General features: G+C 34.8%; 1 protein-coding gene across 4 annotated transcripts in view; it reads left to right on the top strand.

Moving 5' to 3' along the window:
• The first annotated feature begins 9,041 nt into the window (after nucleotides 1-9,041).
• The window catches only part of RSY3 (Adenine nucleotide alpha hydrolases-like superfamily protein), a 246,350-nt gene continuing 228,522 nt past the window's right edge, over nucleotides 9,042-26,869 (top strand). For 3 of the 4 annotated variants that reach the window (XM_089786909.1, XM_089786908.1, XM_089786911.1), the window contains exons 1-2: nucleotides 9,042-9,486; nucleotides 23,090-23,284. In XM_089786909.1, coding sequence (XP_089643035.1) covers nucleotides 9,276-9,486; nucleotides 23,090-23,284 — 406 coding nt within the window. In that variant the 5' untranslated portion in view covers nucleotides 9,042-9,275. The remainder of the gene's footprint in view (nucleotides 9,487-23,089; nucleotides 23,285-26,869) is intronic. The other variant, XM_089786910.1, reaches the window with a different exon arrangement.

Below are 26,869 nucleotides of genomic sequence, written 5' to 3' on the forward strand. Positions count from 1 at the left end.
TTTTTTCATTTGGAGGTTGCAGACAAAGAAGCTCTGGATTTTTGATGTGAGGAAAATGGGAGGAAAGAGAAAACAAATTGAACCAGTAAGTTGTTTGGAGTGGATGAAGAAGGAGGAAGTTTGGGATATTTTGAGGAGGGGTAATTTTATCGAGTTCATGGAGAGGCTTAATGGTAATAACCCGACCATCACACAACAATTCATTAAAACTTGGAAGGAGGGTTCGGTGATGGTGGGAAATCAACGCATGGAGATTTCAGAGGAGGTGATAATTGAGGCCATGGGTTTGGAGCTTGAGGGTATCAATTTCTATAGGGAGCAAAAATTGTCAGACAGAGTTGTTGAAGAATTTGTTGAATCTAAGCTTGAGAAGAGTCGTCTGGTCAAAATTGGTAAGTCTTATATCAACCCGACTTTTTTTTTGTGGCCTTGGCGCTTCGTTCTATTTGTGATTATGGAGTATTTAACTTTGGACAAGAGATTCACAAAATGCTATGGATATCATTTCATGCTTGTCAACCACTTTAGGCACAGTGTTAAAATCAATTTTCCCTACTATATGAAGCAATCGCTTAGTGTTTCTATTCAAGCTATCCAGAAAGACCCGAATAGCAAACATATCTGCCATGAGGGTCTCATGGTTCTTATTATGAATGTTCTAAAATCTAAGAGGATAGTGAGGAACAGAGGTTGCATTAAGGATGTAGATTATGAAACAAAGGGGAGTGTTCAGGAGAAGGGTTATGACTCTGAAACCCAAGATGAAGCCAAAGGGGGTAAGGTGAATTTGAACAAGGGCACTGGGAGTAGGTCTAAGAAGAAGAAAAGAGCAGCTGATCACTCTAATTCTGAGAAGGAGAGTGATTTTGTAGAGGATTTGGTGAGGGATTATAAGAAGAAAAGTGAGGTTAAGGGAAAGAGGATTAAGGATAGTCCGGTGGTGAGGGCTTCTTCTCCCTCGGATGATGAGACCCTTGCCCATAGATTGGAAAGGAAAAGATATCCTTCAAGACTCCTGGAGAAGCAATTTGGGTATAAAGGTGAGTCGAGTGATCAGGGTTCTCAAGAATAGGGGATCCAACTAAATTATGATGAGAAGTATGATGGTACTCCAAGGTTTTTTAAAGGTCTGCATGGAAACCTTGGAACTATTATAAAAGAAATTGGGGTTATGAAAAGTCAAATGCAAACATTAGGTAGGGAAATGCAAGCCTTAAGGAAGGAAGTTGGGCATGCTAGTCAAATTGCTCGTGGTGAGCACACTCTTGGACAACATATTGATAGATTAATGGAGGTGGTTGGGAGTGCTGACAAGGTCAAAAACTTAATGCTAAAAATCCCTCAATTAGAGGCTAAGAACAGGGCAATGGATAGAGATTTCAATGCTAACCAGGGCAAGGTCACAATGATGGAAGCAAAGATGAGCAACCTAGAGAAACTAATCAAACAAATGGCTGAGAATGTGAGTACTCTGCTGAAAAAAATAGATATGGAAAAGGCCAGGATTCCCCTTAGGCTGTTGACAGCCAAGGCCCCAGCAAACACACTAGGGCTCACTCAAAGAAGATTGAAGACATGGGCAAGAAGGATGAGGTGAAGGCAGTGGCTGAAAACATGCAAATTCTGGCAAATCAAGCACTGGACTTGATCAAGGCTACCTAGTTGGTTCGTTGCTGTCTCTTTTGCTATATTTTTGCTATCTTTGTGCTGTCTTTTTGCTATCTCTATTAGCAGTTCTCTCTTCGACCTCATCTTTGTTCTTTTTGGAGGTCTATTTCATGTTGACTATTATTTGCTCTATCTGTTTCTTGAAATACTGGTTGTAAAAAGGTTTTGGGTCCTTTAAAACCTACTTTTACTTAATCAAAACCATTTATACATGGATGTTAACTTAAAAAATGAGTAAAAAATAAAATGAGGTTTTTAATATTTACTATTTGAGTGTGTTTATGTAGTGGGCATTGCAATAGGAAATATATGAGTGTGTTTATCCAGCCAGGCAATATGGTCTTTGGTTTACAAAGCAAAATATATAGTGATTGAAATTCACTCTAGGATACCTTGATTAAGAACTATTGAATACAATACCTTATTGTACACACATGTAAAGCTTTCTATGCGGGAATAGGAATCTAAATAAAACTGTAGAACATTCACATGAATACAATTTAATTATTCATGAATTGAGTTATATGCTTCTTCTATTATGTTGATAAGATCTTACAATTTTTTCATAAAATATTTTATGATCATCCAAATGACCAATCAAAACTAACACTCAAATCATTTAAAAAATGATTAAGAAACCAAATTAGACATTTATAGAACTATACAATCCCCAAGGATGCATTCAAAGGATGTTAATCTACCTTTGAAATTGTTGGTCTAGGTTTATAATGTTGTATTACACCTTTGTGATAAAACCAATAAAATAATTATATAAAACACCCTAAATCCTTTGCTAGATAGAAAAAAATGATGGGTTTGGAACCCTTTTTTTCCCTTTTTAACGTTTATAACCCTTTTCCCATCCCATATGCATTGTAATGGGCCGCCCATAAAAAATGGGCACAAATGTTAGGGTACAGGTTGCCTAGGTGTCATATACCTTGGAAAATAAGACTAGATTTTAAGGGAAACTCAAGAATAAAGAGAAGATCTCGGGAGAAAAGGAGCCTAGTTACTAGATGAAGCATAATAGACATAATATTTTGAAATAGCCAAAATGGGGCCTAATAGAACATCTAATAATTGGTGCTAATTTTTTAGGATTGTATAATAGTATACGGGAAATATAGATGCACAAAGGAGTTTCACAAAGATGCCAAAGGATGGTGAAGTGAAATGTTATAGAAATAAATATGAAGAGTGGATGAAATAGAAGGGATAGAATATGATTCAATCCACTCAAAAAGTGTGGAAAAATATAGATTCACAGGGAAGTAGGGACCAAGAGAATTATATCAAAATCTAATAAATAAGGGAGAACAAGGGAAAGTGAGGGATAAAAAAGACTTGATGAATCTTGTAGGGATTTAATATAGGTAATAATTATAGGATAGGATAATGGAGAAGTAGAACATTTCTAGTATTTTGTAGATAATTTGTAACCAGATAGAAAGTGAAAATAACCCTCCTAGAATTTAAATTATATTGGATTTTTGGAAGTTTTGACATGTGATGGAGATCTAGAAGGGGATGGAGAGAAACACTTAGAGATATTTTAGACTAAGGGATGCCATTTTAAAGTTTTCTTACATCGATATTACACAAGGGACAAATGAGGCCTTTAAAGCACCAAAGGGGCCTAAATTCAAACTGTTTAGCATAGTCACATCAATACCCAACTATTCTGAGAGGTTGTAATTAGGTAAAGGCACATGTCATGACACTATAACATCATTTATAGTATGGATAAATGAAATATCTTGACCATAAGTAGTAATATCCTTATCTCTAACTATATTTTTATCTTTATCTGCATATTATTCTTAATGAGGTACATTTTGAGATGATTAGACTCTAGTACTTGTGTTATCCACCTTTTAAGCTACAACATTTATTGATAATGAGAATGTTGTTAGTTTTTAGGCATATTATTCTTATTAGCCACTAGCTTTTAAAAAAGAGCCCTCTCTATGTTGACTTTCTCTTTGAGATATCATTTCCTTTTTTATATTCACCTAACTTCTACTTGGACTTTTTCATTCCAATGAAAGGATAATTGGAATTCTTTATACTAAAAATCTTGTATACCTTTTATAATATTTAGGTTCTCAACTTGTAACTATAAAAAGGGAAAAACCTAATTAAGATAAGATGTATTAGCCAATTGATTATTTTACTACACTTACATATTCAAGTTGAAATTAGATTTCTATTTTTTAACAAATTAAATTTAAAATCTTCTAAACAATTTAAATGAAATAAATTTAATTAATCAAATCATAGAAGACTTTGACAAGTTTTTATTCTTGCTTGTTTAGTTACTCCATTGATGATAGTGTCATTTAGTTTTAGGAGGTTGTTCTTATCTTCAAGATGCTTGTTTAGTTCCTTGGCTATGATACTTGATTGTGGACTTGTTAGGTGAATCAAATTTATGGTTGATTTGGTGTTTTTGTCTTGAGGTCTATATGATTATCTTCTTTGATATCTAAACTTGTAGGTTATTGATATGACACTATTTTGCACGTTTCATTGTTTGGGCTCTATGTTTTATGCAATGTTTGTGTATACACAACTCATTTACGATGAATTAGATGTAGATTTTCAATATCTTCAAGATTGATCTAGTGTTGATGTAAAATGTTATTTTACCTTTTTTGTGATCATATGTGAATTGAAATGTTGGATCTAGATGGAAGGATAGATTATGATTCATGGCTATAATTTTTAATAACAACATTCAATAGTGATGGTTTTGTGATGATTGTATCGTCTTTCCTTAGAGATATTGGTTCTACTTCTCCATATTTTATAGGATTATACTTGAATGTATGTGTATCATGAGTGATTTTTGTTGAGGAGATTATTATCACAATTCCATGGAGATATCAATATCATAGTTGATTAAGAGCTATGGTAGTTATATGAATTCTTCATTACATGATTGTTGATCTTCTTTAGCAATTTTGGGGTAATGGAGTGGTTCTTAGATCCTATTTATTACTTTAGTGAAATTGTATTTATATCATAGGCTCCATTTGTAGGTCATGACCATCTTTATGTTATTTGGAAATACTAAAATATTGGTTAGATATGTGTGACTCTTAGATTCTTTAGTTGAGGTGCAAGTTAATGTCTATTTGATTTTGCTAGACATGTAACTAAAAATACATTGATAAAGTTATTGGATCTTTTGGTACTGTGAATTAAAATCTTAGCATGAATTGATTAGTTTTGGGTGGTTATGATACTTAGAGACTTGAATGAGGTCACAGTTCTCTTTTTATTAGCTAGATGGTTACTCTTTGAAGGTTTTAGCAAACATTTTAAGGATCCTTAACCTATATATGGACGTGAGTTCATGTGGAATATTTTCCTTGGAGTGATTTATTATGAATTGGTATATCTTAGAGGATACTTCACATTCTCCATGCTTGTTTTATACAATATATTATTGTCTAAGAGCTATTGAAAATTATTGCTTCCAAAAGTAGTAGTTTTTAATGCTTTGTCTTCTCATGAATATGGATCCTGAGCTTGCTTGTTAGTTCCAGAGGGTTCATCATAGGAATATTTAACATGTTTATTTCCTTGCGAGTATGAGTTAAACAATGATTTTTTTAGTTGATGAGGGACTATAAGATGTCAATGGGTTGATTTTGGGAATGGAATTGAGTTTGATTTTTCTTGGTTAGATAGGTTTACATCCATGTTGGTTGTACGAAATAAACATTTTTTATTTGATCTTGGATTTTAAAAAGTTGAGTGTTGATGATTTTCATTTTGAGTGTAGAAGGGGATCTTACTTGTCATCTCTTAAAACTTAGAGGCATGTGTAGGACATGCTACATGTTTTAGTTTACATGTTACCTCTCCAATCTCATTTTTAATCATTGACATTTGTATTCATATAAAATCGAACTTGAGGTTTATGTAGAACTATGGTGATCACTACGTTTATGGTCATGTGTTAGTGTTCATTATTCTTTGGTGAAAAAATAGAGTTCCCTGACCTATTGTTTACTATCATGTGTGGAGAACTCATAATAGCTATGTATATTAGTGGTGGAAGATGAATCACAACAAACTTGTTCATTGACTATGCATATCTTTGTGGATTTTCTTTTGTACATTATTGTATTGATAGACTTGGTAAATTCCATGCTCATTTCCAAATTTGATATTACCCATGCAATGAGAGTTCCTATATATATAAATTATTCATTGACAAGTTTGACACATGGAGATTATCACTGCGATTTATGGGTTGGAATGATATTGACATGAGTTGTGTTGAGGTTTACATTCCTTTACTATATAGGTAATTAAATGATTTTGGTTACTATTTCCAATCATGAATGCTTTATTCATTCAACAACAACTTGGCACCTTTTTTATTACTTGGATTTGAAGCTTGTAATCTTTAGATTAGTGCATATTCACCTTGGCTTGTTCCTTTTCTTCCATAGATGAAATGTTGAAGGATGAGAGAATTTTTTTCATGAAATGAGACACATCTTAGATTTTATTACACACATGGTAATAGAGCATGAGAGCTTGTTGATAATTCATATGGTTTATTTATGACTATGATGATGTATTTCATTGCTTTACCCTTATCCAACAAGTGGAAGAATGTTAGGAATAAGCGTTGTAGAACTTGCATGACATACAATTAATTTAATTATGTAAAGTAAATGTTTACTTATACTTCACCAATAGGACACATGTTTAGACATATTGAGTATTTGTTTAGACGTGGTCCACTTTCAAAGTTGCATGTAATATTATGTTAGGTATTTTATGTATAGTTTGGACATGGGAACAATCTTTAATGTTGAAAAACATGGCACCAAAAAGTAAAAGTGAATGTGGCGTCAATGGTATTGTGAACTAATGATTTCGTCTTACTACTTTATTGTATATGTGTGAGATGAGTCTATTAAAAAAATACATGTTCAATAGTTAGGTTGGTTAGTTGAGGTTTAAGATTGATTGTCATTATACTAAGTCTTTTTCTAAAGAGTTCATATGTGAAGGATGAGATGCAAAGTGTGGATTTATGCTTCGACACAAGTAGGATGCATTGAAGAGTTTAATATTTTAAGAGATTCATGGAGACTCTAAAATTTTCTTGTAATGTTTTCATTGTAAGTGTGTATGCTTTTGGAGGTTTGGTTTTTTCTTCTGAAGAGTTTCCTTGGGGTACATTTGTGTTATCTTATGGTATGTCTATAATCTTTACATATGTCTATACTCTTTGCATATGTTTATAATCTTGCAAACATGCCTTTTTCTTATGAGGTTATGTACAAAATAGTTGGATAAAATTGTATGTTTTTTTCAATGGATATGTTGTGAAAATGTTGATATGATGATTTGTGAACCATGAATTGTGCCTATGTAAAAAAAGAAATATCTACAATAACTTAAAACAATTTTCAAAGTTTAAACACTTATGAACTAAAATTTAATTCAGTTTTATATCAAAATGCGAGCTAAAAATTATTATTCTACTTGTTGTAGGCTAGTATAATGCATTCATTTGCACACAATTAGTTAATTGTTTTGCACCAATCATAAGTATTTTTTTTTCTAATCGACATATTTCTAAAGTTTTGATGTTTATACGTTATACAAAATACTTATCTCAAATATGATTGGTTGAATTGGTTTGGTCTTATAGGACCCTTTTTTCAATGGTTTCTTCTATATTGTATACTTTTCCCCAATATTTTTGGGATGCATATTACAAAAATTACTTAAATATTGATAATGTGGATAATAACTTCACTTTATTAACCAAAATTAGATATCATAATCTTCTTAAAATTTCACTAAATGACAATATAGGAGTTACCAACTTATTAATCTTGAACATTAATCTTTACAAAATCTAAATGTACAGAGGTAACACAATAATTATTTTTACATTAGCTTTTAACCTATACCCAATTTACAAGTATGTATGTTAGTTGAGACATGTTGTTAACATAGCTATATTGTGTCAAAAAGAATATACATTGATCAATTCATTAATTGCCAATAACCCTTTGGCATTTAGAAATTTTTGCTAAGCCATAACAATGAATACACCGTATCATATTTTAAATCAATTTAAAACTACACTATGTCTTAATTATCATTTACCTTATATATTAAAAGATTCAATCTATTGTTATATTCCAACATCACTTGATAATTCCACCATGTTAAAATGTAATTCTAACAAATGTATTCAAAATACTTTCTACCTACTTAATTCAATTCACTAAAAATTATTGTGAAATCAAGTTAATATATAAATATAAAAACCCAAAAGAACCTTTCTATTTAGATAAATCAAGTAATTATTATTAACTATCTCATAAAAGTATAATTGACATGAATATAATTTATCAATCAGAAGAATGATTCTCTACATATCTATTTTACACATTTTTGAATTTCTAAACTAGAAATACGCCACTACGTGACATTTGTTTATTATCTAAAATACCAAACATTCTTTGAAATATCTTTATTAAGGGAAGAACACAATGTTTAATTTTGCATGCCTTAAGTTCTTAAATGATATGTTATATTTTGATAGTTTCTTTTGGTCGTATTCATGGGCAACTTAATTAGTTATAGCTGTTATTTTAGCCTTTGGGCAGTAAAAACAAACACTATGGGATATCTTGTGCACACAAGAGTAAAAAAAGTGGTCATTTCAAAAGTGTTGTTGAAACATATTTCCTAGTACAATTTTTTTGTTTTAACAATAAAAAATTTGCACAATTGATCTAATACTATGCATGAATGCCCAAACTCCCAATAATAATGCACTATTATGCCTTAGTACCCCCAAGTGGTACAATTGAGTTAATTACTAACTTTGTTTCTAAAAATGAACATTATTAGTCTATTAGATAATTTTTAAAGAGATTTTTACTGAATAAAATTCTATAAATGTAATGAAAACATAAAAAATTAATAATTAATAATTAATTAATGCTTTCTCCTTTCCTTGTTTAAAGTTTTAGAGAAAATAATAAGATTGGAATTGGTGTTCTTCATATTTAAATTAAGGATAGATACAATGTTAAGATTAAATTAGTATTAATGTTACATTTAAAAATACAATTACAATAAATGTAGATTGTAGAGAATTTAAATGTAATTAAATTTATAACTTTATCTTTAATTTCTGCAAATATTTAATATGTATATCTTACTATACACTAACCATTGCACCTCATTTTTCATACAGATGCTAGTTTAAACTTTTAAATTAAAATAATCTCTTTACCAATATCTAAATTGCTTTACTTTAGATCTATGTTAAAAATAAAACAAAAAATAAATTAAGCTAATCATTAGATATAGCTTATTTTACTTAGCACGAACATGAATGCAAACCAGGCGCACAGAGATTTAGAAAAACCCCAAAAACAAGACAATGAACTTTTTGAGTTGCCAAGCTCCGTAATGTTATCCTCTTTAAAACAGTAAAACTGTTTCCTTCCGCCCTTCCATGGCGTAGGTAAAATATTTTACTTTGCTCGGATATTCTCCACCGCAATTTAACCTCGGCTTGTTTGAACTTTAACCGCTTCCGATTTACGATGTATTCATTAAATCTATGCCAAGCTAGAACCGGAAATATCATTCTAAAAAATCTATCTCTGCAAAATAATATGAAATATTGCTGCTATAAGGTCAAGCGAGGTGTTTCTTGTATCACAGACGTGGACGCTTCTGCATCGCTTCAAAAATATTACGAAGCTTTTGCGAAAAGAATGAAAATGGCTGGCATTAGGCCTCATCACAGAATCGGTAGTTTCACTTTCTCGTAAACTTTACACCTTAAGTATTCGAGCTAATTGCAAAGTTTGTTATTTTATTTTAAATGAATTTGTCAATCAGTTATTCTTATCCAATTCAATTTTGTTTAAAGCTATTGCGTTTCCTACCGTTGTAAATTTATCGGCTAAGTGAATACTGTGTCTGTGGTTCGAACATTTGAAGGAGAAGGCTATGAATTCATTGGATTATTTTCTTGGCGCGGGGATTACGTGCTTATGATTATTTCTGATATCACTAAGTTTTAGATTCCTTGCATTGGTGGGGACTAGAGGAGGTATACTTTACACAAAGAAATCCTGTAATAGTGGTGGTTATGTTTTCTATGAGCAGTGCAAACTGAAGCTAGGATTTTTTTGGAAGAACAATCGTTATTCCTGACTATAAAGGGGCCAGTTGCTGGAGCACTTCAACAGGAAATGGAAGTTTCTGGATTCCAGTCTTAGCTGGTTGAAACTAAAACGTTATCAAAGCTTGATTAGAAATACGGATTGATGTTGTTAGGGCATTCCATACTATGCACTGTATGGGAATGAGTAGTATAGGGCTAGACTTCTCCAACAGAATATGGAATGCCCTAGCTTCCATGCTAGGCCCATTGGAATAATTTTCTATGAAGATTCTTTTGGGTTAGATTTAGGTTTACAGGTTCATCTTGTCGAGTTGTAGCATGAGTCTCAAGTAACAATGAAATATTCGGTAGAAACTGTAACAACCACTTTTCTTGGGTTTTAACTAACATAATAGCATATCAAGGAAATATAGTTAATACTTCATATTCTTAGGAAGATAGTTATAACAGATACGTTCATGTGAATGAGATTAACGGTTACAATCAATTAAACAGAAATTTCATGACTAGCAATTGAAGACACCATCAATGAATTTAACACGGAATTTAAAATCTACATATCGTAGAATTCTAAACCGAAATCCGTCTAGGGATGCTTCTGCAAAACCTAGGTTAGTCCATAAATACCACTTAGGAATAAATAGCTATACCACTTTATCGAAATGACAAATACTATCAAATATCACTATATCATCTGGGCATCAATTACCACTGTATCATTTAGGGCATCAATTACCACTGTATCATTTAGGCCATCAAATACCATTGTATCATTTAGGGCATCAGATACCACTGTATCATTCCTTTTCTTCATATTGCTATCTGTGGCAATAACATAAGATTAAAACATATGCTCATAATCATTATTCTTATAAATGAAAGACTGAAATAACAATCCATCAGATAAACCTATCTCTTGCATATAGATATATTCCATGTTTAGTTGGACGATCAATCAATCTAACTGGTTACCAATTACATTGATGAGGAAGGTTGCTTTCATTAAAGGAAATAATGGAATTCAATGGTATAAATTAATCCATCATATCTTCTACTCGTATAAACATCATAAAAGTAAAATAATTGTTATCAATGAATGTTTGAATGCATAACTTATCTTTGCCTGGTGCATGTCCCGACATCTTGAGGAGAGGGGAAACATTGTCAGGGGCTTACCCTCACAACCACGGACCTTAAACTTATCCCCACACTTTCTCTATCTAGAAGGGCCCCCCCTACCCGGAATAGACATGGAACAACTTGACCACACATTGAGCATCCTGGTACTTAATTCCACTACTCGACTTCCCAATTGAGTATACTTGGACAATCATGAGCTGACTTGGATGTTTTCGTAATTTCTTTTTAAGATGTTAATGAAATTTGAGAACCTGATCATAGTTTGTTCTTCCTTGCAAGATTCCTCTCCTTTTCACCCATTCACACGACTTCACTAGCCTCGGGTGCATCACAGGAGACTACTATAATAATGAGATCTTTAACACATGGTTTCCTTGAATACCTTTTTGATTCTTACTACAGCTGCTATACAACACATGCCAGTGAGTAAGTTAGAGTATCATAATATAGGATTCAGATTCTCACAAAATTACTTTACGCTTAATATGGTAAAGAACATGTTATGGAACTATGATCTGCCCTTGTGTAGTTATCATGCAAGATCGGAAATAAAGAAAGAAGCAGAGCTTATGCCTTATATCAAAAATAGCTCCGCATGTAACATACATGTTACACATTTACAAATGATTGAAAGCAATTACAATGATGTCCATCACACATGAGGGTGCGGGGCTGTATTAGTAATATCACTCGAGAATCTCAAACAAAAGAATAATAGAGAGAAGAAACAACTCATGTGCTTTCAAAATCGATAAGCTCTTGGCCTTTTGGTTACGGCCAGTATGCATCATAAAATCATGTCATCGTGGAAATATATCTTTTCAATGTTCCGCAAGATAAGAACAAATAAAGGGGAGCTGATTGAACAGATTTCATGACCTGAATATGCTGGTTATGATCAATATCATGGCCTGGCTACCACAAGCTTCCATCAAGCAACTAACTTCTGAATCGTGATTTAAAGCTGGTAATAATAGCGAGTCTTCGACTCAGAGCAATCAAGAGCGATCTAGAAATGAATTCCTAGTGCAATAAGTAAGGTAGCTGGAAGTGTATAATATCTCCCTGTACGCTCCATTGGTTATCAAGAAGAAGGTAGGTAACGGAGAGTTACACAGCCAACGCTCAAAGAAATTGAAGCCACCGATTCAAATATTTGACATATTATCTTCCAAGTAATAAGCTTGATGAAAGAATAAAGAATAGTAATAATAATAATGGCTCATCTTCCTAATATTTTAATATATAGACACCATGGTATTTACGTCTACCTGTATTTGCATGTACACCTACACATATACATGCGTAAATTTTAATTGTATATTTCTCATTTGATTTCCGCATATATACATATACATGCATGTACAAGTATAGGCATCTAGGCATCATGGTGTCGATATTTTAAGACTTGCCTAACACACCAGGAGGTTCCTCAAGTATCTCAATTAATAAAAGTAACAATTTGTTCTTACTTTAATAAATGCTTAATGTTCTCTTTTACTATTAAATGATATGAAATTTAATTGGTTAGCTCATGGTCATCCAACGTACACTCTTGCTTGCCTAGTTGTTTACCCTTAGCCATGGTGGTTCAGGGCTTGTACCTATTTGCCCAGTGATGGTGGTGCCTCCCATGCCCAATTCCTTTTTGGCAATGTTTCCCCCCTTCGCCATGTTCCTGCAAGGGAATTCTCCATGATTATATCATATTTACCATAACAAGTTATTATTCATAAACCACCATAATGATTAACTATCATGCCAACTTCATATGAAATTATAACGATTAACCATCTTACATGATCATAACAAATTTTAATTGTCAACTGACTTCACGTGAAACCTCAACATTTTAAATTGGGTAAAAAATTGGGATGTAACAGAAACTTTGAAATTGGTCTGTATTGGATACAGAAGATAATAAAGATTTTGACAGCGGATACAATGGTTTCAAGCAACATACCTCAGGATATGGAATACTTTGCAGTATTTCATTGTCATTGGTTCAAAAAGTTCAGGAATGGCGTGATTGTGTAGAATTTGTCTAAAATTAATAATGTAGCCATAATTCACTTATCAACTAATGGATGGCAGTCTTGGGAGTCAGGACAGAAACCAGGGAATACATCTGAATTCAAAACAGAGAGAAGGAAGATGTGGGTCACTTAGACAGCACATCTACACTTGTTTTGACATTTGTCAACCTTGATACCATTTACAGCATTTTCAAACAAGTGAAGAATTGTTTCAGGACAGACACCAGATAAAGCACCTGATTCCAAATGCTAAGTAGGAATTTTAATCATGTCTTTATCAACTGACACTTATCATTTATGCTATCACATTTAGTTGTGATCTTGTGTTTGTTAACATTGATATTATCAGCAAGTAAAAATTAATCAAATTTCAGTGAAGATCAAAGCACATCATTCTCTATCCTGACTGGGTTAAGTTAATTAGTTTTAAATATTTATTAATAATTGCTGATGGTCTAATCTAGATTATGCCAACCTATATGTGACTAATCGAGCACACATTTGCATGTCAGCTTTAATCCAAGCTGACAACCATTTGCACCGCCAAGCTGATATTCAGTGCACTTCCCAAGATTGAGAACAGATAGCGAGACAGAAAACATTCTGTTGATACCAGCTCTAATTGTCCCTAGATTCTGAGACATTTCCAATTTTCCTCTACTGTTGACTGTGTTAATCTCATTTTTAAAGTGAATTCTGTTGCTGTATTGACTTTCTGTTTCAGCATTGAACTTCTACTGTGGCATTGACTTGTTTTATAGCAGCTTTGACCAAGGATGAGTTGCCTGTTGGCGACTCTCCAAAATTGATTTAATTTACAAATGATAATTGTCGTCGAAATTAAAAAACTATGCGAACCAAGTTGACTTTCATATGATTGGATTTCATTGTGAAGTGTTGATTGTTCTTTTAGTACACAAGATTACGATTTTTGTTTTATGTTTTTGACTGGCAGTTCCTGATTGTTTGTGGTAAATTCAGATTAAGAGCCAACAGTTTCATAAGGGACAGTAGCGATTTATATGAACCAATGTCCCATTAAGCATGGTGGCATGATAATTAGGATCTAAAGTCAATATGGTTAAGAGCATAACGTTGCAGGCTTTTAGCCAACAATCCTCTTGACTGGGGATGACCAATTTTAGCTAATATTCCTGTAAGGGCTGGTAGTAAAACCAGAACCAAAAATACATTAATTGTTCAATGAAAATGGAGCAGTGGGCTAATGTTTGAATTTTAAACAACGAAACATCATATTTGTTTTACATTTAACATGTTTTGGAATAAGACTAAATGATCAAGGCAAATCTGATTTGGATCCCAAATTACAAGTATGGTATGGGGATGAATAATAAAATTGGGACCTGTTTGTTGGACTAGGTTATTGACATGTCTGATACATTTTCTCAGTGGGACATTTCATAACAGATCTGATCTCAAGGCTAAGAATTTTTTGTTGTAAACTATGTGCTGAACTGAAGAAGCAACAATGATATAGATGTGAATAAATTTTGACACTAAGAGGTGTTATTAGATAAGCGTATTGTAATTTGTTACGTACTCAGTCCTTTATTTGGGGAGTTGGCTTGACCTTTACTATTTATATTCTAAGAATAAAATTAAGTGTGTACTTCTACTCATGGATAGAAATGTATAAATATCAAGATTTTTACGAGGATGGAAGTATTGAAAAATATCTCTGTCAAAGTAAGAAAGTGGCTTGTTGTTCTAAGACTATTATAGTACTAATTAACGAGTCAAGGTTATTGAGAGCTCATATATCATACAAAATGAAAAATAGGTACAAGTGCAGATCTATGAAATATCAAGTCTTATTATGGTCGAAATATTGAAAAGTGTACCAGTCAAGGTAAGATTTGTATATCTAAGACTATGATGGAATCAATGAACAGGTCAAGATTATTGAGAGCTTGTATGGCACAAGAAACAAAATTCAGTTACAGGTTTTCTCTATCAAATATTTGTTTAGTAAAGTCCACACACAATTGGGGAGGGGGGTGAATCAGTTGTGAACAAATGTAATTAAATCCAAACTTATAAATTAGATCGCCAACAATTAAAACAATGATGCACAACAATAAGAAACTGTATACTGTAACACAATGATTTGTTTACTAGGGAAACCCTTGATCAGAGGGAAAACCTCAGTGGGGATGACACCCACAAGATAATGTAGTAATATATAATTTCCTTGTGAAAGGATGTGACCCTGTTAGGAGTCAAATACAGTTCATTTAGTACAATAGTGCTTGTTAAAGGATAGAACTCTTTTAGGAAACCTTGAACCCTTGTTAGAAGGTTCTAACCTTGTTAAGGGCTGAGATGAACAAGTAGACCCACTGTCCAAGTGCTCCAACAAAACTGAAAGACAGCACTTTCAGGATAATATAAACAATAAATATGAACTGACTGATCTGGAACTTACTTGCCAAAACAGTTCCTTTGAAGTCCACTTCAATCGACCATCATCATCACTGCTTTGCTCTGATAATCCAACATCAGGGCTTGCTTCATATATATCAAGACATACAACTCATTCACCATACATACATCTTAAACAAGGAAAACAACTTTTCTTTATTCCCTTTACAAATAATTAATTAAGTTGGCTTGTTAGAGCTTCCCCAATATACAATTAATTACATAGGGACCATGCTAAGGCATACACGCCTTCATAAGCATCAATACAACCATTACATTAAGTTTCCCACACGTTACAATAATAATATTACATTTTCCAATGATAAATCACACGCTAGAATATCACAGTTGACTGCCAGTAAGATATACCACATGTTACACACTAGCGACCTTTCCAGAATAATCCAAATGCTTCTCACTTCCGAACATATGTGCACGAACAAGTCTTCTACCACCTTCTATGCTTGCTAGCATTAATTTCTGTTCGCCAATAAGATATAGCAAAAATACCTACAACTATCTCTGTCATTATTTCCTGTATACTGGTTTGCTACTATTAATCACCAAACAATAAGTAACTTAACCAAATCATCACATAATGTATAACGAACATAGACATGATATCTACACTCATTCCGCTACACGTATGCAAGCTCGCACATCTAACTCTGTCAACCATTGTCCTCGCTGATCTGATAAACAATCTGTGATATACAAAATTTGAGTCTGTCATGAACATAAAAACATTTGTTGTCATCAATAAAAAAAATTGCAATCAATAGAACATCACTGCAACTCATCCAAGTGCCAACAATGACCTCAATTCCTATCAATATTGTCACAAGTTCGAAAATTGAAATTTAGAGTTCTAGAGCAAGGTAAATAATGGCATTACAACTTGGCAAATTATCATCATTAATGTTCATTATGGTTCAATGAAATATTGTTATACTGAACAGTTAAGTTTGATCACTAAATTTGTGCTGCTCATGATTGGAGGTTTTAGGAAGATGATCATCCAAAGATATCTTCCTGAATATCACAAATGACATATACTGTTCAATTAATACAACATTGGTGAGGAAATCTTTGTTAATGAAGTTCTTGTCTGTGAAATCTTGTTATGAACAAATGATTCATACTGAAGCCCGAGAGCTTTACATTGCATAAGCCAAGAAGCAGTCAAATATTCAAGTTACTAGTTGATTTGTTGAGGCTTTCAAATCAAGTAGAGTAAATTTTAGAAAATAATCCAAATGCAAATTAGTTTGTGGCAGCTATAAAAATAGTGTTGTGGAGTGTATTACAATAATAGATAAGTCGTCTATTATTAGTTAATGGTTATCTATTGTAAATATCTAGTTAGCTTTAGTTAGCTTTCACTTTTTTAGCTTTATCTGTTAGAATAGAATATTTCTATTCTTTTTGATAGTTTCCTAAGGAAACATCACTTTATTCTTTTGTATAAATTGACCTCTTGGTCTTTGTTAATAACAAGCAAGTATTTTACCAATTACTTCTGTAATATGGTATTAGAGCTAATACTTGAAGTTTTTTTGAAAATTCTATAATTTCTTTTATGAAATTATTTGCTTCAAAATTTTCGGAATTATTTCTGCGATTTCTCAAAAACTCGTCTAGGGTTTTCCGTTTTTTGAAGAATTCATGTGTTCACTATCATTTTTCAGCTGCTGAAAATCGTAGATCTGGAGGTTGTTTTTCTGCAACTTGGATCCTCATCATATCTGAAAATCGCGAGCTAGGGTTTCAGTTTTGGCATATGTTTTTTCCTGCAGTCAAGGAACAACGTTTTTGAGGGTGAAATCACAAATTTTTATGCTAAAATCTCTTTGCCTATGCTGTCTTAGGCAAAAACGCCCCTGTTCTGATCAAAATTGTCTTTTTCAGACCTGCAAACACCATTTTTATGTTGCTTTGACCTTCAAATCCGCCGACTGGTTTCTTGGCTCGAAACCCTAATTTTTGGGGTCAGAAATTTTTTTGTTTGCAACTTCTTGATGGGTTTTTCGAGAGCTCAACTGGGTTGTTGTTCGTTTTTTCTGGGTGCCTCATTTTTTCGTGCCTCAATTTTCGAGCCAACGGATTTAGAAAACGACAGCATATTCCATCTAGGTTTTTCGAGCTCTCTTCTGGGTCACTCTTTGATTCTCCTGGGTCTTCCATATTTTTGCCTCGAAGAACATGCCTTCACAAATTTTCACAAATTTTTATTGAAAGACGTGCCATGGCATCTCTGACAAATATTTTGCTCAAGCATAACTCCAAATTCAATGGTCACAATTATGGAACCTGGAAGCAGCGCATCATCACAATCTTTGAATATCAGAACATCGATCAACTTGTTTTGGGTGTTATGAAGCGTCCGACTTCTTCGGGTCCTAATCAAGATACATGGGATCTGAATAACTGAGAAGCAATAATGCTTCTCAAGTTATCCGTGACTGATGATCAGCTTTCTCAGATTCCATCCGGCAAGACAACTGCTGAAATCTGGACACACCTCAAAGGTCTTCATGAGACTTCTGACAAGAGTAAAGCCTTCTTTCTAAAAAACACTCTGTTTTCTATTGTCATGGATGAGCGGACCACGCTCAAGGCACACTTGAAACGGATTCAGGAAATCCGTGATCAGCGACTTGCCATCGGTCGCAAGATGGAGGAAGAGGATATTGTGGTAATCACTCTTCGGAGTTTACCAAAATCCTATGAGCATTTTATCGAGACTCTCAACATCACATCTACTGGTGTTGATCTTTAAAAGTTCACTAATCTCTGCACCCTGCTGCTTCAGCAAGATCGGTGGAAACAACAGTTGGGTAGCAGCTCCAATTCCACCTCCACTGAGCAAGTCTTTGCTGCGAAATCCTTTCAAAAGGATTAGGGCAAGTTTCAGCAACCATCTCAGCAAAAGTCTTCTGCTCGAGCATCCGATGGTACCAGAAAGAAGAACATTCAATGCAACTACTGTCACAAGTTTGGTCACATGAAGGTTGAATGTCGGAAACGCTTAGCTGCCCAGTCTACGCAATCCGGTTCATAATCCAAAGCGAACAGTGCAAAGCACACTGAGCAGGCAGAATCTTCCTTTTACGCCTTTATGGCTAAGAGACCTGCAGATCATGTGAAGTCGTCTGCTTGGTACATTGATTCAGGTGCCTCTCGACATTTCACTCACCGCAAAGACTGGTTTACTGACTACCAGCCTTATTCAGATTCTATTATTTTTGGTGGTGGAGAAGAGTACACGGTTGTTGGTAAAGGCAGCATTCAGAGTCAGTCTGTTGGGAGGAATCTCATATTCCTTGATGTGTACTACGTTCCAGGGATGGAACTAAATCTACTCTCAGTTAGTCAGTTGCTGTGACATTCTCCACACTTGGCAGTCACCTTCAGTTCACATCAGTGCACCATCATTGATCGGGCGACTAAGTCTACTATTGCAGTTGGTCTTGAGGATCATGGTCTTTCTAGACTTACTAATTCTGGTGATTCTCAGGACTTAGCTATGGCTGCTCGACGATCTTCCATCAAGACACTTTGGCATCAACGATATGGGCACTTAAATGTGTATTATCTCTCACAACTTGCTCGGGATGAGCTTGTTCTTGGTTTGCCAGATATTCAAACTCAACGCCTTGGAGTTTGTGACGCATGTCAGGCTGGGAAGCAACATCGCACACCTTTCCCCAGTGGCGATTCTTGGCGAGCTTCTCAGGTACTTCAGCTTGTTCATGCTGATATCTGTGGCCCTATGGCCACTCCTTCTGTTCTTTGGTACAGGTATTTTCTGTTGTTTGTAGATGATTTCAGTAGAAAAATGTGGGTGTATTTCCTTAAAAAGAAATCCGATGCATTTATTGTATTTCAGAAGTTTAAACCCTTAGTTGAAAAAGAGTCTGGGAAATCTATTATTACTCTTAGATTAGACAATGGGGGGGAATTTTGTTCTAATGTTTTCTCCAGCTTCTTGGATACACATGGCATCCAACGCCAGTTCACCACACCCCACACGCCACAACAGAACAGTGTAGTTGAACGTCGGAACAGGACAATCACTGAGATGGCTCGTTCCATGCTCGAACATAGATATGTTCCGAAGCAGTTTTGGGCAGAAGCAATTAACACTGCAGTTTATCTGTTGAACCGGTCACCCACAGTGGCAGTCAAAGGTAAAACTCCGAAAGAGGCCTGGTTAGGCCGCAAGCCCCAAATCTGTCACCTGAAGGTTTTTGGCTCTCTTGCTTTTGTTTGGATCCCTGATGCTTCACGCACCAAGTTGGATGCCAAGAGTTAGAAACTGATGCTTGCTGGATATAGTAGTCTTCACAAAGCCTACCGCCTGATTGATGTTGAGACATCTCATCTCATATATAGCCGTGATGTAGTCTTTGATGAGTAGTGAGGACCATTCATGCCTATTTCTCCTGTTCCTGATCCAGCAGACCAGCCTATGCAGGCTCATGATTTGGGAGTTCGGCTTCCATTAGGTCCACCTGATGGGAGGGCTCCAGTAGCTCTTGCAGCTCTAGTTATTCCAGTGATACCTGTACAGACTCCTCTGGCTTCTCCTGCAGGATCACCTCGTTTTGAAGATGCTTCACTTGAGTTTGATCCAGCTTCTTCTGATGCAGATCCTGCTGATCAAGCATCTCCTAGTACTACTGTTGGTCCTTCTCCTATCTGGCCTAAGTGGTGGGCTAAGACACTTGCTGATCTTCATGATGATGAGCTCGTCGATGGGAGAACTACTTGGAAAAAGAGCAATACTACAGATTCTGTTAACTTTGCTCTTATGGCCAATATTCACAGTGTGTTTGAACCTCAAACATATTCTGAGGCTAAAGGAATTCCAGAGTGGGAATAGGCCATGACATTTGAACACCAGAGCTTGCTGAAGAACAACACTTGGGTCCTTTTTGATCTTCCACCAGGGAAGAGACCCATTGGCTGCAAATGGGTCTACAAAATCAAATACAAATCGGATGGTACTTTGGATAAGTACAAAACTCGTTTAATGGCAAAGGGCTTTTCTCAGTGTCAGGGCATTGATTATGAGGAGACCTTTGCTCCTATTGCAAAGATGAGCACCATCAGATTAGTCCTAGCCATGGCAGCACAGTTTGGCTGGAAGGTCCATCAGATGGACGTAAAGAGTGCTTTCCTGAATGGTGATCTCCATGAAGAGGTCTACATGACGCAGCCTCTTGGTTTCAAGGTTGCTGGTAAAGACCATCAGGTTCTCAAATTAGTAAAAGCTCTCTATGGTTTGAAGCAGGCCCCTTAGGCATGGTACATCAAGATTGATAAGTACCTCGGTGATCAAGGCTTAAAGAGGAGTTCTTCAGATTCAAATCTGTACATCAAGACTACTGACAGTGACATCATTCTTCTAGTTATCTATGTGGATTCTCTGATCATCACTAGCAGTTCGGCATCTTTGATTCAGGGAATCAAACAGAACTTATGCCAGTCTTTTGATATGACTGACCTTGGGCTCATGCATTATTGCCTAGGTTTTGAAGTTTGGCAACGATCTTCTGGTATATTCATCTCTCAGTCCAAATATGCCAGGGCCCTGTTAGACAAATTCCGGATGCAAGATTGCAAACCTGCATCTACACCTATGGAGAAAGGTCTCAAGTTATCAGCAAAGTCTGATTCTCCTTCCGTTGATGATACTACATACAGGCAACTAGTAGGTAGCCTCATCTACCTCTCTGCTGCTAGGCCTGATATTAGCTTCGCAGTCAGCTATATTTCACGCTTTATGACAACTCCTAAGGCTGATCATTGGATGGCAACAAAGCGTGTGCTTCTTTATGTGAAGGGCACTTCAGATTATGGACTTCTGTACTCTCGAAGTTCTAATCCTAAACTCAGTGGGTTCACAGATTCAGATTGGGCAGGCTCTGTTGACGATAAAAAGTCAACATCTGGATATGTGTTCAGTTTGGGATCCGGTGTAGTCACATGGACCAGCAAGAAGCAACAAGTAGTTTCTCTGTCTTCTATAGAGGCTGAATATAGAGGGACTGTTAAGGCAGGATGTGAAGCTGTTTGGCTTCGTCAGATGCTTGGGGATATGTAGATGTCACCAACAGGATTGACTACTTTGTTTGTTGATAACGAAGATGTTATCAAGTTAGACGGAATCCAGTTTTCCAGGAACGAACCAAGCATGTGGATGTTCATTGTTATTACATATGATAGCTGGTTGAAGATGGAACTATTGATCTACAGTATGTTCCTACCACAGATCAAACTGTAGACATTCTCACCAAGCCTCTTGGTCTTGATAAGTTTGTCAAATTCAGAGGACAGCTTGGTGTTCTAGATAGATTAACCATTAAGGGAGGGTATACAATAATAGATAAGTCGTCTATTATTAGTTAATGGTTATCTATTGTAAATATCTAGTTAGCTTTAGTTAGCTTTCACTTTTTTAGCTTTGTTTGTTAGAATAGAATATTTCTATTCTTTTTGATAGTTTCCTAAGGAAACATCGCTTTATTCTTTTGTATAAATTGACCTTTTGGTCTCTGTTAATAACAAGCTAGTATTTTACCAATTACTTCCGTAATAGAGTGTACAACCCATTTTTTTTTCCATGATTTTGCCATGTTGCTGGTGTGAAAAGGTTTTTGGTAAGTCTCAGTCAGTACTTGCCAAAAACTGAGTTAGTAAACCTTGAGAGTACTCATGGAGCAGAAAACCATTGGGATAACTTATTGTTTTGTAGCTGGTTGAGATTTGTGTGGAATGTCTTTATTGATGTTCTGGTTGCAGCTTATGTATTCTGTATATTCAGGCAAATACATGTAGACTACAAGTCTTTAATAACCTGAGGAAGATGATGAAATGTATATTCAGGCGAACACATGTAGACTACAAGTCATTAATAACCTGAGGAAGACGATGAAATCAGTAGGACAATATATTGATTTCATCTGTGCTCAAATAGCTTGAGCAAAGTGAGATCTACATTGTCTTGGTTCTACAAATGTGTCAAAAATGAATAGCAAACTGATCCTGTCATGTGGTATTGTTTACAAGCTGTACGCTTCAAGAAAGCATACCCGCAGAATTAATGACATGCAGAAGAAGCTAAATGTTTTTTTTACTCTGGCATATCTGTTATATCAATATGTCTTCATGTGGTATTTCATTAATATTCTACATGCCTTTGTCAACAAAACTTCTATTTTCTTGCATGTTCTCCTTTTCCAGGAGGTATCCTTTACAATGGGAGAGCCTTTGTGCTGTTTCAGCACATAATTTTATTTTTTCTGATAATATTACTAACTTATAGAAGGGAAATCTAGAAGAGTTTTTGTTCCCATTTATAGCAACATTATACTTGTTATGTAAAATAATTCCTTATTATATATTATATAATCAGTCTTACATTGATTTTAGGTACATTAGTGTGATTCTTTTGACTACTAATTGTGAATTCATAAATATTTTTAATTTTTCCAAATCGTAGATTTTTTCCTTTGGTGCCATTTCTTTTCGTGCAATGGCACTCGTCAAGCATATGATATGTCTACATACAAATAAGTGCTGATTGAATTCTGTGACACAGCAATTGGAGTATCAGGTGGTGCAGACAGCATGGCATTGTGTATGCTTGCTTCACGATGGAAGTGTATTGAACTTGGTGAAAATGCGATGACTGGTGGTTATGTTGATGGACTTGAGGCCTTTATAGTTGACCATGGTCTTCGTTCTGAAAGTAGTAAAGAAGCTACTTGTGTTCAAAAATGGGTTTTAAAGATCGGTAAAATTTTCAAACTTAATTTGTTAAATCAATGGCATTTGTGAATGAGTGCACCCTTGATATATTCCAATCATCTATATTGATATTGCATCAGATACTAATGACTTAATTTGTGTTGGCAGATATATTTGATTGATTACATAGTTCCCGAATTAAATATTTCTTCTATCCTTAGGCTTTATTGTTGGAATAGATTCATGGATATCTCAAAGCATAGTTGTATTGTTTTATAAAATACTTGAAATTTTGTGTGGTAGAAATTATTTACTAAAATCCATGTTTATACTTTTTTTGTCTTTTCTTCTTTTTCTGATTAAAGGTTGTGTTCATATTTATTAAACAATGAAAAAAGAAGTGAATGCTGCTTTAATATGATTATTTGTCACTACTATTCTCCTGCATATGAATTCCAGATAATTGTATATCTCGATACAATTAGGGAGAGTTGTTGAGAAATGATTTATGGAAATTGGTAACTTTGTGCCCAGTAAATCCTGGGAGACGTTATGGGTTGCCTTTAATGTGGTGCAGTGCATGCTTGGACTGCATTCATAATATTTGTAACACTGGTTATGCTTAAACATTTTTCACAACTATTACACCATAACCTTGCCACTTGTTTACTACAGCTATCTGCCAACCTTATAATAGTGGTGGGGGGGAATTTGAAATTAGGCCACTCTTTTTTGAGTTTCCATTGTTATCATGTCACTACCTCTTGGGCATCTCTATGGGAAATGCACAAATTAATTTGTACATTAAATTTCTTGACAATATAATTGTTTTTTTTGGTTTTCTATGGTAAATGAAAAATTTGGAACACAGTAAATGTTGTTAACTCCTACAACTTAAGTTTGATTTGAAAATGGAATATGAATAAGTCTAGGATAGAATCCTGGAGTTCTGGACTATTCGTTGAGTTTTGCAACGTACATTACACAGGAAAAGCTTGTGAGGAGAACTGCCTTCACTCTTTTGTTGCTTCTCTTGGAGTGAACTTAGAAATGTAGTATTTTATTGCTACAACTTACATTGTCAGTGTGACATTTTGAACTATAGGAATTAAATCTTAAGATATTAGAGAGTTTGAAACATGCCAAGCTACTTGTACGAAAGGAAAATATTTGGAAAGACAAGTTTAAAAAGAGCATAGTCAACTAAGCATCCTAGTCGGCAGGCACAATCAAGTACCTTTTTTTGTAGATCTGATTAAATTTAGCAGCTTATGACTGCCAGTTGCTTGTAGTAAGTTTATTTGAGTGTTCAATGCTTGAAGGACATAAATGTTGCAGATAGACTTTGTTTAAGCTTTTTTTGGAAGCATTTGAAGGATGTTCACAATCTATGTATGCCTATATGCCTATATGTATATACGTATATAATACATATACATACAGGTTCATACATACATACACAGTCACACAAACATATCCAATGTATATGTATATGGACGTGTATGTGCATATGTATACTATGTATATACACATGTTTGTATATATATGCACATACATAGTTATATCTATATGTATATTTATTTGGACGTGTGAATATGCAACACATGCAAAAAATGCACAACAAGAGCAATATTCTTTCCTTGATTATTGTGCTTTGGTTGGTTGCATATTAAGTTCTTTTATTTCCTTGTAAGGTTTCTCATCTTCTTATAGCAGATATCCTCAATGTGGGTAATTGTCCCGAAAGGTGCATTGCTTGCTCTTCTTTCTTTCATCCTTGTGACATCCCTTGGGATCACCATACTGTTTACTTACGTTCTCCTGGTTACAATCTCCTTGGTTTTCCCAAATGCAATCCTCCAAAAAGGTTACTTCCCTTTTTCTTTGTTAAAATTAGCCTTTTGTTTGGAACAAAGCACCTATGGTGGTGAGTTTCCTTTGTTTCATATCAATAGAGAAAACATAACATATATGTAGGGTTTTGCATCCTATCTTGTAATAGCAATAATGGACAAATTAGTAAATATAAATATAACATACGGCAAACTTAAGTTAGCATGGAGCCATGGACAATTTCAATGATATTACTCATCTTCTTAATTTTTTTTGCAGAATAGCTCCAATTGAAATAGAAAATAAGAAGACAAGTAATATTGTTGATGAATGAGCAATTGTATTTATGATTCAGCTTACTGGTCAAATGAGCCAATTCTTTTCTGAGTTGCTGCTGTGGCAGTTGGGTTGAATGGCATTTGGACAATGCTTACAAGTTTAATTGAGATTTGGTAAGCATTAAGTCAACCCTTGGTCTCCAGCTTCATGAGACATTCTGATGTCTTGTGACTATGCCTGTGACAAGCTGACATTTTCCAACTACACTAGCATAAACTGTAGTGTACCCATTTGTTGCCAGCAATCAGAATTTCAGGGATGACCCTAATATTGGATCCTTGTAAGTTAACGAGGATGGTTAGAGGGTCTTTTGAGGATTGATTCATCTCCAACATTCAGGGATTTATGGATTGGGCCTTCGTTCGATATCATTTGGACTCCATTTGCCATTCTTTCTATATATAATAAGTTAGGAGAAATAGAGATGGACCCTTTCTATATTTAAAAAGTGTATTTGGTCACATGGGGAATTATGAAGAGAGATTCCTATTTCAGGCGACATGGCAATCAGACAAGTATTTCAAGAGATATTAAAGTTCAAGTGGCTTAAGTGATTTATTTGAATATTTTGATGTTATTATAAAGTTATAAAGTAACTTATAATATTAAAGTGCAAATATAAAGTTACTTTATGATTTAAAGTCACTTTATGACAAAAGTAACTTAAGTGACTAAAAGACGAAATTGACATATCCCACATTGCCTAGTTGTTTGTGTCTTCCCTCATATCGAGGTTATTAAAATATGGAGCTATATTGGGTTGATGCTATGAAATATATTATTATGCAAACAAAAAGGTTGCTTAAATGTGACTGGTTACTCGTGAGGATGAAACCCTTCAAGACGTTTGAGAAGTTGGACGTAGCCCCAGCATCTCATTGAAAGTTGTGCTCAGAATCAGGCAAGAGAAATCAGGCTTCAGTCGGCTCCATTTTGAAGTAAGTTTGCTAACATTTCTAGCATTTGGAAGTCTTCATTATACTGGAAGGTAATCACGCTATTTGTTCCACACAATACGTTTAGACACCAAGGATCAGTTGGCTTTCAGTGTGAATCCACTAAGACGTCAAGGTAGACCATAATCACTGTTGTATCAGTACAAAATTGATAGCAGAAATCTGAAGATTGGTGTTAGGATTTGAAAGGCAATGGCTGTGATAGTATTTTAACGAGTTGACCAACTTTTGGAAGTGTATGCCTGCATATTAGCTAAGATACATGATACTATGAATATCGTACAAGCTGGAGATGTCACCTAGATGCTGTATAGGTTTCAGAAGTGTTACAACAGTACCATTCTAGCCATAAATTGGACAAAAGGAAGTTGTAGGGCAACCATCAACAACAGTGGGAATGTTTGACTTGCAGTCTGTTTGAGAGTCATTTACAACCATCATATTGCTGCCATTACGCTGTACTAGAGCCATGATGTGTAGTGCAAGTTCCAGTCAGTCCTTGG

The sequence above is a fragment of the Cupressus sempervirens genome, chromosome 6, assembly GCF_028749045.1.
Source record: "Cupressus sempervirens isolate cs-2001-9-10 chromosome 6, ASM2874904v1, whole genome shotgun sequence".
In the NCBI taxonomy this organism is placed as follows: domain Eukaryota; kingdom Viridiplantae; phylum Streptophyta; class Pinopsida; order Cupressales; family Cupressaceae; genus Cupressus; species Cupressus sempervirens.